Below are 15,110 nucleotides of genomic sequence, written 5' to 3' on the forward strand. Positions count from 1 at the left end.
TGAAGCCTTTAAAAGGCTCTTGATAAGCATTACGTGGAGCTCCATTGAGGCAGACAGTGTTTCAGTATGAGTGCCTTATGCAATTCACAGGAAGATTTACTGTGCAGGAAGCCTGGGGAGCTGAGATTTCAGATCAGCCTCCTTAGTTTAGGCTGACCAATGGCTTCCCTACGTGCATAGCCCACCTTTCATTTCCTATCAGCCCTCACCCTACTCTCATATGGCACAGCACTCACTTCACTCCAAACCTTTCAGGTATGTAATACTGCATGAAAATTATTTCTCTCAGGGCAGGAAGAAACTAAGATCTCCTTTGCAAATTCCAGCCCATTAACTCAGTCTTCAGTAGTCACTCTGTTCTCTGTACTTTAAATAAACCTTAGAAACACAGCCCTGCAGAATAGCTTTACACTTTTAATGTCCAAACACTGGGAACAAATTCAGCTCACAGAAATTGAAAGGATAGAAGAGACTACAGAGATGGCAGTCTGTTGTACTCATGCAGTCCTCAAAGGGAAAAGAAAAAAAATCACTCTACCCTAAAATTCATAGCACAAAAAGAACAGAAAGTAAAAAGCAGGAAATTAGGAAGTTGTCTGATGACTGGAGCTGATTGAGATAGTTTAAAGGATCCAAATAATTATTTTTACCAGTAGCCCTGGAACAGGACCTGCAAAATAACTGCAGAACAGGAACTACATATGTGTGGTACCCAAACCAGTTTGCCATTACCTTCAAATAGAAGTCAGTAAAAATTTAAAACAGAATTTGCTTACAGTTTTTAGTTATAGGACTGAATTTTTTTAAGATTATATGTCACTGCAGCAGCTCAAATGTTAAAGGTGCAGCCATATATGCAAGCTTGAAAGCTTTCAGCATGGTTTCTTATTCTTCCCCTCACATCCAGAGAAAATGGAAAAGGAAGTACTCATCAGCAGCATACCTGAGGGCATCATAGCTCACAGTGATATTTGTCCTCACCTTACAGGAAAGTAAATATCTTTCTCTACATATATTTTGAATTCTAAACTGCATGTAACCAGGAGTATTTCCCAATATGCATAACACACACAAAAAAAGAAAGTGTTTAGAGGCGTAAATAAATTGAAACACAAAACCAAATAAAACAAAACCAAACCATCCAGTGTCTGGCAACTTGCACAAGGTTATAATGAAAATCTGTCACGGAACAATTTTGTTCCTTCAAGTCCATAAGTAGCATCGTAACAGATGTCCATTGTCTTTCCAAATGAACTGTAAATATTCTTCTCTTCCAGCATAAGTACATTTTCATTTTCAGAAGAAAAGCACATCTTTCTGGCTTTTTTCCCACACTACTCATGTGTGAAAGTACTTTTTTTTTTTTTTCAGCAAGGAGGCTTTCTTTTTGTCTCAAGATATAAAATACACCTGGATATTGAATATGCTTTTCTTTCCACAAGACAGTACCAGAAAACAACTTGGACTTCACTAGCTGGAAATTAACATTAGCTATTGTACCACTCCTTTATGATGAATTTGTTTATCAAAACTATCCATTTTTATCACTGTACGACGATCACTACTGCTATTCACATTAATAGTAAAATTTTCAGAGTCTTCTGACAGCTACTAGCTCTCTTATATGCTTCCAAAAAGTTTTTGGTCTTTTTTTTTTTTCTTTCCTTTTTTTTACTTTCTTTTATTTGCATTTGGAATTTTAATTTTTATTTTTTTTACAAACCCTATTTTTTTCATTTTTAATGGGCTAATTTAATTAAATAGTGCATATTGACAACTGATGTTCTTTCTAAAAGCAGCTGAAATACAGCTAAAGGAACAGAAGGAACACTACAAACATACTCTGACCTGTATTCACAGGGCTTACAATGCTGTACAAAAGAAAAACTAATAATGCCAGTTGCATGTTGTGAGGGTGCTGGAATGGTATCATAAGTTTCTTAGTTGTAGGCTTGATGTGATTTGGACTTTAACCCTAGCCAGGTAAAGTTACTGTCTTGGAATGTGCTTATCAGAGGTTGATAAGAGTTGCCAAGACAACTCTAATCCTCTGCCCTGGGTTTCGATCGTCCTATTGTGTTTTCCCCCATCCCATTGTACTTCTCCCCCACATGTCCACCATCCCCCAGACCCCAGACCTTCAGGAGAGGTGTCTGACAGGGATTGGTGAGTCTCCCAGGGCCACATCCCAAATCCACCTGATTTGTTAATGTTGTGTATTGCATTTTGACCTTACCCACCTGGCTTTGTGTGATTGGTCTCTGTAACTTGTGTCCACCCCTGAGATTTTGGGGGAACAAAAACCCCCTGAAACCGAGGCCCGGGGTCACTCCCCAGAGGCACAGGCCTGGAACCAGGGGCTGCCCCCTGAGTTACCCGAATAAAACCTTTTCTCCCTGAGCCTGGAGTGTCCCCTCTTTCAAACCACGGCCGAGACAGCTAAGGCAAAGGGGCTGCGGAGCCAAAAACCCACGCAAGGGTACTGTTGGGCGTATCACAGCTAGCAGGGTGGCCCAGCTGACGCTGAGCTGACCTGAGAGACAGATACGCGAAGCAACAGCATGTTAACAGATGATATGGTGAAAATCATTTAGCCCTACCAGCAATGTTACCAAAAAAAAAAAAAAAGAAAAACTTTACCTGCTATAATTCATTCTTTTCATATCTCTTGAGTCTCAGATTTCTCCTTTCTTTTAAACTTTTAAACAGGTATAATGCACACATGAGCTACTTTTTGATGCATTTCTCTGTAACTCATTCTTGACCCAAAGACCTTTATCTTTGCAAGCAGCTTCTGTGGTAGACGTAGCTCTTCCAGAGAGATACTGAAACACATTAGGAAAAAAACTTTTCACTCCAACCTCAGGAAGATGGGCTACAGAGTGAGGAAGGGGAATTTACCCTTAGGAATTGTCTTCAGCAAAATAACTACAAACAAAGTTATCTCCAACACTTGTTAAGCAGGCGAAAGCCATTGATATTTCTGTCCCAGAGTACTTGGATACTTTCAAGTAAGACAAATTCTAAGTTCCTCAAAACCAACAGCAATGCTCATTTCCTTTACAAACATCAATGAGCTTAAGTTAAGATGCTTTTACATTTATATTTTCAATTATCTACAAGGGAATACACCCAGGCTTGATTTCTGTATGTTTTTGATAATGTTCTTCAATGTCAAAGAGCTAAAAATGCTAAGGAAAGCACACCAAATGGACAGTGACCACCAATGGCAAAGCCCCATGCTGTGCTACAAGAGCTAAGTCTGCACAACAAGCAGAAAAGTATGAAAAGGTGTGTAATTGACTGCCACCAATTAAAAAATCTTGTCCAGAAGGTCATTAACTTATGTCAGCCCTTAGATCCTTGCCAACAATACAGAAACAGGTGGAAAGTACTAAATTAATTGTATTTAGAGAAACATTCTTCATCTATTGCCTTTCCCCCAAAATAATTCAGAAAGCTTTAAATTTATTGAACAAACACTAAAAAATGCATTAAACATCAGTGCAGTTTCTCTCTCATCATAAAAGCTGGCCTTTGCAACAAACAGAGCTTTCTGGATGGACTGGTCACAAGAGTATCTAATAAGCAGAGAAATACACAGATTGACTTTTCTCTCTCTCTCTTTTTTTTTTCACCTACTTTTTAATTTAATTCCTAATATGTTGCTCAGAATTTTGCTTTACAATTCTCTGAACCTACCTTGTATTTTCAGGATACTAGCAGCTGTAAAAGCCTTATATTGCTTTGGACCTGACCTTATGAATTTGGAGGCAGGATTATTTTTTTACAATTCAGCCTCTGAGTATCTCAATAATTCCCAAAGGCAGAAAATTATTTGGTATCAGCTGATCATTCTGTATCATCTGTATCAGACATTATTTACATTCACATTCCACATCTGTGTGGAAGTTATCCATCAACAGCAAGGTAAGCTCCTGGCAGCAGGAGGGCAAACAGAACAGGACATCCCCCTGCAGTTTGTGACACCTGTAATAGGTGATAAAATCATACTGAAAAAAAGTCTTATGTTGGGAAAAACATACCTTAAAAGCAGGAAACTGAAAATATAGAGAACAACAAGCATTGCCTATTCAAAAAACTCCATCATGTTTTGAATCACTTTGTGCTGTGGTTTGCTTGTGGTATAAACACACATATATGCACACACATTCCCATCCCTCACTCGCATTCACAATAATAGCAAAAATAAACATGAAAAATAATATTAAAAAACTCTGTATTCAGTAATATTCACACCAAAGTATAGGTATAGATATATCCATTAAAATTATGAACATTTCTAAATATACTTTATGTATCATACATATATTTATATGTATAATTACATATCCACAGAAGTTGTCTTGCTGTGCTAAAGCCAGCAGTAAAAGCAAAAACAGGTTTCACAATAGGACACCCATATATGCATATGTACTGGCTGTTTGGTTTGTGAATTTATTTACAACTTAACTATATCATAATAAATGCTTACTGTTCTATTGTACAAACGTAATAGTAAAGGTTTAGGTTTGTTTTTTAAATACAAAGACTGCAAATGAATACATGAAAAAAATTACACACCATGTACAGTATTTATAATTTATAAATGCAAAGTTAAGACCTCTTTAAATTATTGCACTTGCATATTTTTTACAAAGATAGTTTATATGTATCATATATATATATATGTGTGTGTGTAAATATATATATATATATAAAACAAATTTTTCAGCTCACTAAATGTAGTAAAGTTGAATGTTGTTACCTTGAAGTTCTTTCTTCTCCACATAACAGCCCAACCTGAATTTGGAATATTTATGAAACTACTCTACAAATCAGTTTGATCTACCCTAGAAAGCAGTCCGTTATTTTAGGTTTATTTGACAGAGTATACACCCGTATTACAATCGAGCACAGTTTTTGGTCAGAAAGCAAACAAAAGTTATGATGTGCCTTTGCTAGGTTGGGATATATAACCTAAAGTTTGAACATGAACTTCTTTGTAGTAGTGTGCAGAAAGCCTTTTCTGTGTTTAGAATGAATAAATTAATTGTTCCACTTCACAGAATTGGTCCAATATCACAGTGTTTGAGGCAAATGCATTATTTCAAGAGGGTCATGATTGATTTGAGCATCTAATAATCTCTATTTTTTAACATGAATAGTGCTTTTTGCTACTCCTACAATTTTAACACTAAATGGTCTAAGTGCAGTCACAGCAAACTGATCACACTGTTAAGTTTACACACAGGAAAGAAATCTGTGCCACATAAAGTGATAAATTCCACTCTGCATGTCCCCTCCAATTTAACATGCTTGATCATATACTTCAGCTAAAAAAACCCTGTTTCATTTCTCTAATGGTCACTTACATTAAAAAATTACTGCCATGAGCTGAACCATTACAGTAGAATATTGCAAAACCATGCAAAATTCATAGATTAATTGTAACAACAGAATTTGTCATGCTGTAATGAAATATGCAACATCTCAGATGAGTATCATGCTATATCAACTATTTTTCTCACTCAGTGCATACCTTCCAGGCACCTTTTCATAATACATTAGAAATGCTCAGTTAAAACTTCAAACAGTGCTTTTACCTTTACTAGACGTAGGAGGGAAAAGCAGCTGGAATTATTAAGAAAAATGCAATTCTAGGAATATAAAACCAAATACTTGTAGGAAAGGAAAGATACGTTAAGTTTTTTATACATTATTTTTGGCAAGATAAGTTTTAGGAGGATAAAAATGCAAGAAGGAACGGCTTTTGACAATTTAACTTACTGAGTCAGATATCTTACAAACCTAGATGTCTTAATTGATTGTGAGTTTGAGTACAGAACTTTGAATAATTAAATCTCAACACATCTTTGGGCCATGAAACTCAAATTCAGCTCCAAAGTTCTAACTTTTGGTGGGTTTGACTTTGGAAGTGCAGGTCCAAGTGTTTTTCTACAAAATATTTACACATATGAATCTGTACTCTGCAAATGCTAAGACAGACTACATTTGCTTAAAAAAACCAGCTCATTATGACTATTTTTGTTGGTCTAAGTCCTAACAAGGAGTAATATTTTGTCATGACCTTCCTCCTTTTACACACCACAAAATCAAACCAAATACTATTTCTGTATTAGAAACAGTAGCTGATTCACTTGAGACATTAATAGAACAACTTATTGCCAATTTAACAAATTTGCCAGGGAAACATGCCTTCTATCAGTACTTAAAAACTTCGAAACATAATATAGTGTGTGATACTGCCAAACATTTTTTAATGGTAGGAAACAGAACTACTGAAGTTATCTTTACTGTGAGTGAGTAAAAGAAGAAAGAAAAGCTTTCCCTACTCATAGATATAGGATGAGAAGGAATACTTTTACAATGCTTTTAAGACCAGCACTTTCAAATGGAAAGGGGAAAAAAGGGGAAAATAACAGCAAATATATTTAATGCAAATATGTTGAAGCAAATATACTCAACCCATGAAGGAAAACATTCCATCCAGTTGTTGGGGCATCTGAATTTCAAAGAGCATTTTTATAGTCACCACAGATTTAGATAATTTCCATGTAAATTAGGAACCAACCGTGGATTCTGTCTCAAGTATTTAGTGGATGAAAGGTTGCATCTGCATTATTTAGCTGAAGCAGAATGGCTAAGGAGGAAAGTAGAGGACATAGCATGATACATTATTCATTCTACCTTGGTGTAATTGTTTCCTGCCATGTTTTTCTTTTTCTTTGTTTTTGCTCTTTTTCAATTCCAAACCAGTTTGCTGTGATTACCAAAGAATATCTGCACTTAGAATTGGTAAGGCAAACTAAAAAAAAATAAAAATTATGGGTCTGTTGCTAGGTAACATGCATCATACAAATAAGATAACTTCATATTGAATTCTCAGCCCATGGGATCTCTATGTACAGCAAAGGCTTAGGTGCATTTATACATTATGCAACTACGGATCACATACTACACATAAACAGATACTGGCATGTGCTCGACCATAACAGAAGGCAAAACTCAAGAGGCCAAGTTGTTCACATGAAACCCAAAAGCTGGCATGCCTATTAGAGCAATAGAGCCCAAAAGACAGGAGATGGAAAAAGAACCTGTGTTCTGTCTTTAGGTCACTACCATTATTTGTTGCAGTTACACAATGGCCATGTTGTCACGGAACCTCCACAAGAGTGCATTATCTGTGAAAAAGCACATAATGCAGTATAGGCTGTATGTGAAAGGTATGCAAAGACTGTGTTTTCATCTACTGTGTGTATCACTATGAAGATTTTTTTTTCTCATTATTTTTAAGAGAAAGACAAAGGCAAATTAAGTGTTATGAAACATATTCTGTACAATTGCACTAAATTTAAAAGAGTGGCATTACATGTAAGTCTGTGCATAAGTTTGTAAGGCTGAGGCCTAAGTCAGCACAGAACTGTAAACACACCATTTAGGGTACTTTTCGGTCAGCTATTCTTTCACTAAGAAAGGCATTTCTAAACCTGGAAATTTCGCTAACTAGGGGAAAAAACAAACAGACAAATGGAGAAGTTTCCTAATTTCACTCATCTTGGGGATAGGGGGAAAAGCAGTAGAAGACATGCAGTGTTACTGTGCAACACAAAACCTAGTCAATACAAACACATTTTTGATTTATTGTGATGGTACCACAATCCCTCTTATCAGACCTGACTTCTCTGACAAGGATTTTGTTCCCAGCAGATGGCATACTTCAGGTATGTCTCCGATACCTTTTAAAATACAGCTCAGTAGGTAGAAATAAAAATGATGACTTAATTGTGAGCTAGGCAAGGAAATCTTTGCTGTCACATTTAAATTTTAATCCAATATTTCTGTCACTATGGATACAAAAACTCCAACCTGAAACTCCCTCTCGTATCAGAGACAATTATCCAGTACTTCCAGTGTTTTAAGGGAGGAGTTGTCTAGGTTTAAAAACATCCTAAAGAACAAAGCACCATCACTAGTTCTATCAACATTTCCCTTGTGAGTGACAGACAATTGGCATCATGATGCTTAATGAAGTACTTTAAAACTTTAACCTGAATGTTGGTTTTCCTTTAGTTTGCAGCAAGAGAATTCACTGTAACCTAAGCATAAATTATAGTCTCCAAGGATTCTGCTGGAGTTCAAACTGATTACAAGTAGATCACACATAAACATTCACAACAGCAATGGGTATATTGTTGTATTTATAGCCAAGAACTCCCAAGTGACACTGGTGTTAAAGCCAGCCACAGTACGGTATATTAAAAGTACCATTGAAACCCTTACTAGAAAGATACAATTTAGAAGTACCCCATAAGATTCCCCCCCACCCCATCAGTTTTAAATTAAGGCCTCAGCAATGTAGCCCATGAGATAAGGCCAGTCTTTTATATTCACAAGTTGTAAGTTGTCTTTTGATAGCTGACTCCAAAACATCTGGGTTGTCGTTTTCTCTCTGTTTACAGTGTGTCACTGGTGTAGGTCAGGAGATTGGCTGCCAGAGTCATTCAGCTGAGGTAACTCCATGAGTGTTACCTTCCTAGGCAGGTCTACTTAGCATTTTGTAGCTTTCCTTTTTCCTTTTTTTTTTTTTCTCCAAATAAAAATGAAACAAAACAAAAAAACAATCCCTAAAACAAGAAGGGGTGCTTTTCAGGTTAAAGCAATCTGTTGCTATTGTTCAGTCATCAATCTTCACAGGAAGAGAATCTGAGGTCCCAGGAGTAAGGGATTGAGAAGAAATCCATATAGAGGCTTCCTCACCTCTTGTTACTTTCTCCCATTGGTTGAGATTGTCCCTGGAGATGCAAAAAAGTCAAATGTGAGACACTGTTCATAAATTTACTGGGATTTATTTCTTCTTCACAATAATGTCTGCTGTTCTACACTTTGAGATTCATATTTATGTAAGCATATTTATATTAGTACCTGCATGTCATCAAGCTTTTATCATCTATACATTATTTCAGCCTCCAACTTCACTTATCCCATTTTGTAATTCTGACTCATATCCATGTTAACTCTATCCTAGCCTATAGTACACCTTCCTTCTCCAAGACAATCCTGAAGCTAGGGGCTATCACTTGCTTCCATGACAAGTTTATAGCCCTCATGGCTGCAGGAAAGCCCAGCTGTGACCCAAGACAAACATGACTTCAGACACTCTGAAACAGCACTCTGGAGCACAGGAGCAGATTCAGCTTTCTGAAACTCCTGCAAAATCCCTGCCTGACAGTATATCAAATGTTGCATGCCAAGAACACAGTATCAATTTTCAACTAGTATTGAGGTAATCCTATTATCAGTCTACTACATTTAAAAGGGCACCCTTTCCTTGGGACACAAATGTCATTTAGTGCCCCACAGCCTGGCCAATCCTTAAGTGCAAATTTTGGCTCAGAAGCCAAAAAAATATGAGAAATCAAGCTGGTAATTTTCTAATGATCTTAAGGGGGTACAAACCCATAGTCTTACTTGCTGTACACCAGTAGGACTCTAGTGACTGGGAAGTCTATGTGGATGATAGGCCTTGCAACCGATGGCCAAATCTCAGCATTCAGTCTTCAAACACAGAGAGAAAGAGAGCAAACCCAACTTTTTCATTTCCATACTGTCAGATCCCTAGTTACTAAAGCAGTTCCCTTGTTCTTAGATGTCTAAGACAAACAGGATGGCAACAGTACTAAAAGGTCACCTATGGTATGTCATACCATGATATTACATCAGAATTTATGCGGCAGAGCTTGTCTGATTTTTATGTCACAGCCTTGCCAAAACATTTGCTAAACCAGCAAATATTGATCTGAAAGCACAGTGTACAGGTAAGAAGAGAAAATGTTGCGTTTTCTGAAGGCGGTGGAAGGCAGGGTCTGATGAAGTCTAGCAAAGAAAGCTGGTGCCCTCTAGGGTAACACCTGTACCATTTTCTGCAGGAAAATGCTCTACCAGTGCTTCAGGCCAACTGGAAGTTATGAAGCCAGCATTAATACGGCATTGAACCTCAGCTAATACAATCAGGCACTAAGGATCAGAAAAAAAGAAGCATCACTGTTTCTATCTCCTTCCTGGATCTGGGAAAGTGATGAGAATTGCAGCCAAAATATATTTAAAATTTATCAACTTCAGGAAGAATTGATACACCCAAAAGCACGAGGAAAACAACTCTAAATTACTTGGTCTGAAATATAGGAAAAAAACAAATAACTTTATCCTCCAAATAAATACGCTTCCATATATTTATACTTTGGTAGGCCTACTGAGTACATGGGCTACAAAACTTACTCAGATCTAATTCTGAACATTGTAACACGGGTAGGCTAATAGTTTTGATCTACTCGAGATGACAAGAAAACATTTAAAAATGTGGAAGAAATTACCAGAAAAGAAAACCTTTTAGACTGCTAGCTGCTACCTTACTTCAAGAAAATCAGTGTTGGAGATATATATATATATATACACACATGTATATCCACACGCACATATATATATGGGGGTTTTGTTGTTGTTTTTGCTTTGGTTTTTTTTTGTGGATTTTGGTATGGGTGTTTTGGTTGGTTTTTTTTTTTTGTAAGGTATAGATAATACAATTCATTTGCCTTTGAGCTCCCAATAAAGCCCCGGCTCCTAGTGTCTGGAATAAATGCCCAGAGGTTCTAAAAATAAAAGCCTGGATGCTGACATGCTGCCTTAGCTGCTATATTTGCAGCTGGTGTCTGAGTTTTAAAGAACTCAAGGACACAGCAGCTTAAATATTGTGTTCCAAGAATGAGTAGTGCTGGTGAAGAGGTGATATCAAAACTGGTTCAGTCAGCAATTGAGGAAGCACCAAACAAGAATGAGGCTGTATGCCTCTGATCACACTGAATAACAGTTACTCATCAAAAATAAAAGAAAATCAAAAGTGTAGTGCAAAATCAGCCATTTGAAACACTCGGGAGTATTTTAGACCCTACAATAACATCAATTTTTTTCTAACTGGGCACCAAAAGTCGTATCTGCTCTGATTTCCTATTCTCCACTTCCAAGTCTTAACCCTCAAACTTCCTATTCATTCTCTTCAAAGAAAACACAGAAGATAATTTCAAGGCTAAGATAAAACCACCAAACTTCTCCTCAGAAGACTTTATGCCAGGGTGTGGATTTTCAAGAAGTTCTTTAGTCCTGCAGAGGCTCTATGTATTCATCTACATTTTGGTTCTTCATTAGCACAATCTAAATTAAAAAATACACAACAACAAGCCAGGGACCTGCCTGTCCAAACCTCTATCCAGTGCAGACATTGTGCCAATGTAGCTTTCAGAAGTATTAACTGTTTGAATTACAAACCACAAACATAACTTCTGGGATAGAAAAAAAATCATATCAGTCTGGTTGCTTTTACTTCAGACATCACACCTTCTACAGAGAAGCCAACTCTTGAAAAGATGTTCATGCTTGATCTTCAGAATTAGCAAGAACTCTTATCCAGAGCACATGCTTATGTGGGTGTTTAATATCCACAATTCAACTTTAAATATCTTCATCTGACTTCTAAAAGATGAACCAAGTAAAACAGGCCACTTTTGCAAATAAGCCTCATTGGGATATCCATGTGGCCAGAAAGGGAAAAAATATGAGAGAGTACTAATAAGAGCATAGAAAAACAGACCTTTAGCTACTCAATATGACTAGAATTTGCTGGCATTTTATGAAACAGCTGAGGTTTTCTAGAATATATAGATTAACCTGAAACCAGAACATTTTAATGAAGCATACACTGGTTTCAGCAAAATTTTTGTTAGGAAAGATTGCTATGGCCCAGGATATAATTACTGGACAGAACTACCTACAAAGCAGTCAACCATCATTCAAGTGGAGAAGCAGCCAACAGGTAAAGGACTCTTGCCTCTTTTCCACAACAACCCAAGCTCCATATCCACTGTGTTACAGGAGAAAGTTACATTTGCTTCTCCCATATGCCAATGTTAATGCTTCTATATTCTCAACTACTGAATATTTTCTAGATATTTCTTTTTCTGGTTTTTAATAGAAATTATCTGATATGAAATAAAACCACATACTAAACACACATTTTTCAATTAAAGAGAATACTAGCCGGTTTTTGTTGTGGGAACCAATTGAAGTAAAAACAACACAGAGGGAAATTACACTGAACCAGCACAGAGAGGGATGCACAAACACTGAACTGTTTCTCTCTAAATGCTTCTGGCATCCAACACATTTTAATCAGTGTGTCTGTAGATCTACAGTGGATAGTCCCAGACAGTAGCTATCACTTCTGGGTTTCTGAACAGATCAATGGGAGACGTGTATCCCTGCTAATGTTCATGCAAATCCTAAAATTAAAAATCTGTATTTCCAGACAAACTTTCAAAGCACTCTTGCTTTTTCCTCGGCCAAGGTATAAGCTATGTACATTTACTCACCTGCATGCTCGGAGTAGTGGCCCAGTTGGAGGAAAGATCTGTGCAAGGGTGGTGTAACATGGGATGGCTACAGCATTGTAGAATCCAATCTATGAAAAACAAGAATGAAAAAAATAGTAAAATTGTTGCCAAACTACAACACTGGAAACTAACAGCTCAAAGCTCTTTACTTAATTACTGCTTATATTAGTTACTCACATTTCTGCATCTCCTTTTAATATCCAAATACTTTAAAATAAGCAGCAACAGTGAAATCTTTGGTAATTACAAGCTGCTTACTTGCCTTTCTTTTATGACTGATATGGCTGCTTCAAGTAAGGTTTTCTATAGAACCTTTTATTATTCAATTGATTCCTTTCATCTATTCAGGATCTGTCTACTGTTTGGTGTCAGTAGCGGCAGGAAGTAGGTGGAGATTTTAGAGGCATTTCTGCAAACCACTATTCATGTGATGATTTTATTTTTTTAAAAAGGAAGGTTGTTCAGCATTCACAAAGTATGGTCAAGATTATGGATGGTTCTGATGTCCTCCAGGGTATGCATTGCATAGCTCAATGTACTTAAAATGTTGGGGCTTTGCACATTTGTGAATGGTGTGCAGTGTGATCAATGATTGGTTTGCAGTTGCTTCTCATGTATGTAATTCAATAATATATTTTTACCATCACCATATATAGGGAACACCAAATGAGCACATTTTTAATGATATCTGACTCCTACAGGCTTAGGGGCCTGTGATGGCTACGATGTCACAGGTGAATTGCCATGACATGAAGAAATTTTTAGAAAATGCTACTTATGTTTTCAATGACAGATTGCATTCAGATTCATTACAACATCACTCACTTATTCCAGGCTCTTATGACAGTTACGATTGTGCACTATGACCCCTTCCTTTGAGCAGAATTTTTAAATGCCTTTTTGTGAAATACTATGTATTGTACCATGACCAAAGCATTTGATAATATCTTTCTTTAATAATACAAACTTTGATCCTTAGTCAGAAATTGAAGAGCAACTCTTGTCTTCATCAATACAAAAAATTCCTCCCATACTGCTATGTAACCAAGTCCTAAGTACTTTAAATAAAAATAAGATATATTTTCTGAGCTGTGAACCCAACACTCTGAGATTAAGTACTTATAGTGCAACCAACAGAAAGAAACTGCAGCTGGTGAGAAGGCAAGGCTACATGGGATGTCTGCTCATGCACACTGTTTCACATACTGTCTCATTTTCTTCTCATTTGTTTTGGATTTTGTCTTTTCTTCTTGTTTGCTAGTTTTTAAGAGAGACTTTTATTTCAGTGGAAAAAGAAGATTATAATTGTCAAAAACTAAAATGTCACCCTTTAGACCTTCTAGCTCAATGAAAATCACAGAATCAAAGAATATGATGAGTTGGAAGGGACCCTCAAGGATAATCGAGTCAGCTCTGCACAGGCCCATCCCCAAGAGTCCCACCATGTGCCTGGAAGCATTGTCCAAACACTTCTTGAACTCTGTCAGGTTTGGTGCTGTGACCACTTTCCTGAGGAGCCTGTTCCAGCACCCAACCACCGTCTGGGTGAAGAACCTTTTCCTAATATCCAACCTAAACCTCCCTGACACAAATTCAGGTCACTCCCTCAGGTCCTGTCACTGATCACTGCAGAGAAGAGATCAGTGCCTGCCCTTCCTCTGCCCCTTCCCCTCATGAGGAAATTGTAACTGCAGTGAGGTCTCCCCTCAGTCTCCTCCAAGCTGAGCAGACCAAGTGACCTCAGCTGCCTCTCATGTGGCTTCTCCTCAAGGCCTTTCACCATCTTTCTTACCCTCCTTTGGACACTAGCTGAGGGCTGAAACAAGCACTTACTAAGAAGCATTAAAAAGCATTACTGACACTTGTAAAAATTCAAGGTGATTTTGGTCTTAGCTAGAGCTACAAGTACAAAGAAAGGAAAAAGAGATGACAGCAAAGAGCACATTGTCATTAAAGCAAAATTTTGAAAACAAGTTTTCCACTGCCACTTTAAAAAACAGCACCATTGCATGCAGAACATGGAATTCAGCAGTCCGAATAACCCAATTTCAAAAGCAATATTCACTAATATATGAAATGCTTTTCCGTACATGTTTTATGTATAAACAAGTATCATTTTACTGAGAGAGTTCATACCTGACCCTGAGGGACTTCATCTTTCTTATCTCTGTCCATCATAGGAATAGGTTGAATACCTGTTTTCTTCATTTCATCACCCTGGAGAAAAGCAGAGAGAGAGATTAAGAAACAAAAACAAGACTATTGAGACCTGAATTAATTTACATCTTCTATTCTATGTCAATCTAAAAATCAAGAATTTAAAATAATGTGTGGTACCACTCTGAGGCAATCTCAGAAAAATGTCCAAGGAGACTCTCAGTTTGTACATTCACCTAAGTGATAACATAAACAGCAGATGCTGTAAGTCAATGTACACACATTTTCCTTGTTTCCAAGTGTGTCTCCATAATAAAAAGCAATTAGAAGACTAAACCCAAAGAAATCATTCTATTCTGCTCTATCTGCTCAGTTAGTCTCATCTTTCAAAATATCTGTTTAAAGCATCATAATACCAGGAGACCACAACTCACTCATCCAAGGAAAAGCCAGATGAATTTACAGTGTACCCTCTTTGTCAAAAAAATT

The 15,110-nt window shown here is 37.1% G+C and overlaps 1 protein-coding gene across 9 annotated transcripts in view; it reads right to left on the bottom strand.

Annotated features, from left to right (window-relative positions):
• Positions 1–4,310: 4,310 nt before the first annotated feature.
• The window catches only part of PDE10A (phosphodiesterase 10A), a gene marked incomplete at its 5' end in the record, with an annotated part of 237,119 nt that continues 226,319 nt past the window's right edge, over positions 4,311–15,110 (bottom strand). For all 9 annotated transcript variants that reach the window (XM_083857578.1, XM_083857577.1, XM_083857576.1 and 6 more), the window contains 3 exons: positions 4,311–8,816; positions 12,444–12,532; positions 14,601–14,681. In XM_083857578.1, the coding sequence (XP_083713704.1) occupies positions 8,699–8,816; positions 12,444–12,532; positions 14,601–14,681 (288 nt within the window). In that variant the 3' untranslated portion in view covers positions 4,311–8,698. The remainder of the gene's footprint in view (positions 8,817–12,443; positions 12,533–14,600; positions 14,682–15,110) is intronic.

The sequence above is a fragment of the Zosterops lateralis genome (assembly GCF_965231275.1).
Source record: "Zosterops lateralis genome assembly, chromosome: 3".
Taxonomy (NCBI): domain Eukaryota; kingdom Metazoa; phylum Chordata; class Aves; order Passeriformes; family Zosteropidae; genus Zosterops; species Zosterops lateralis.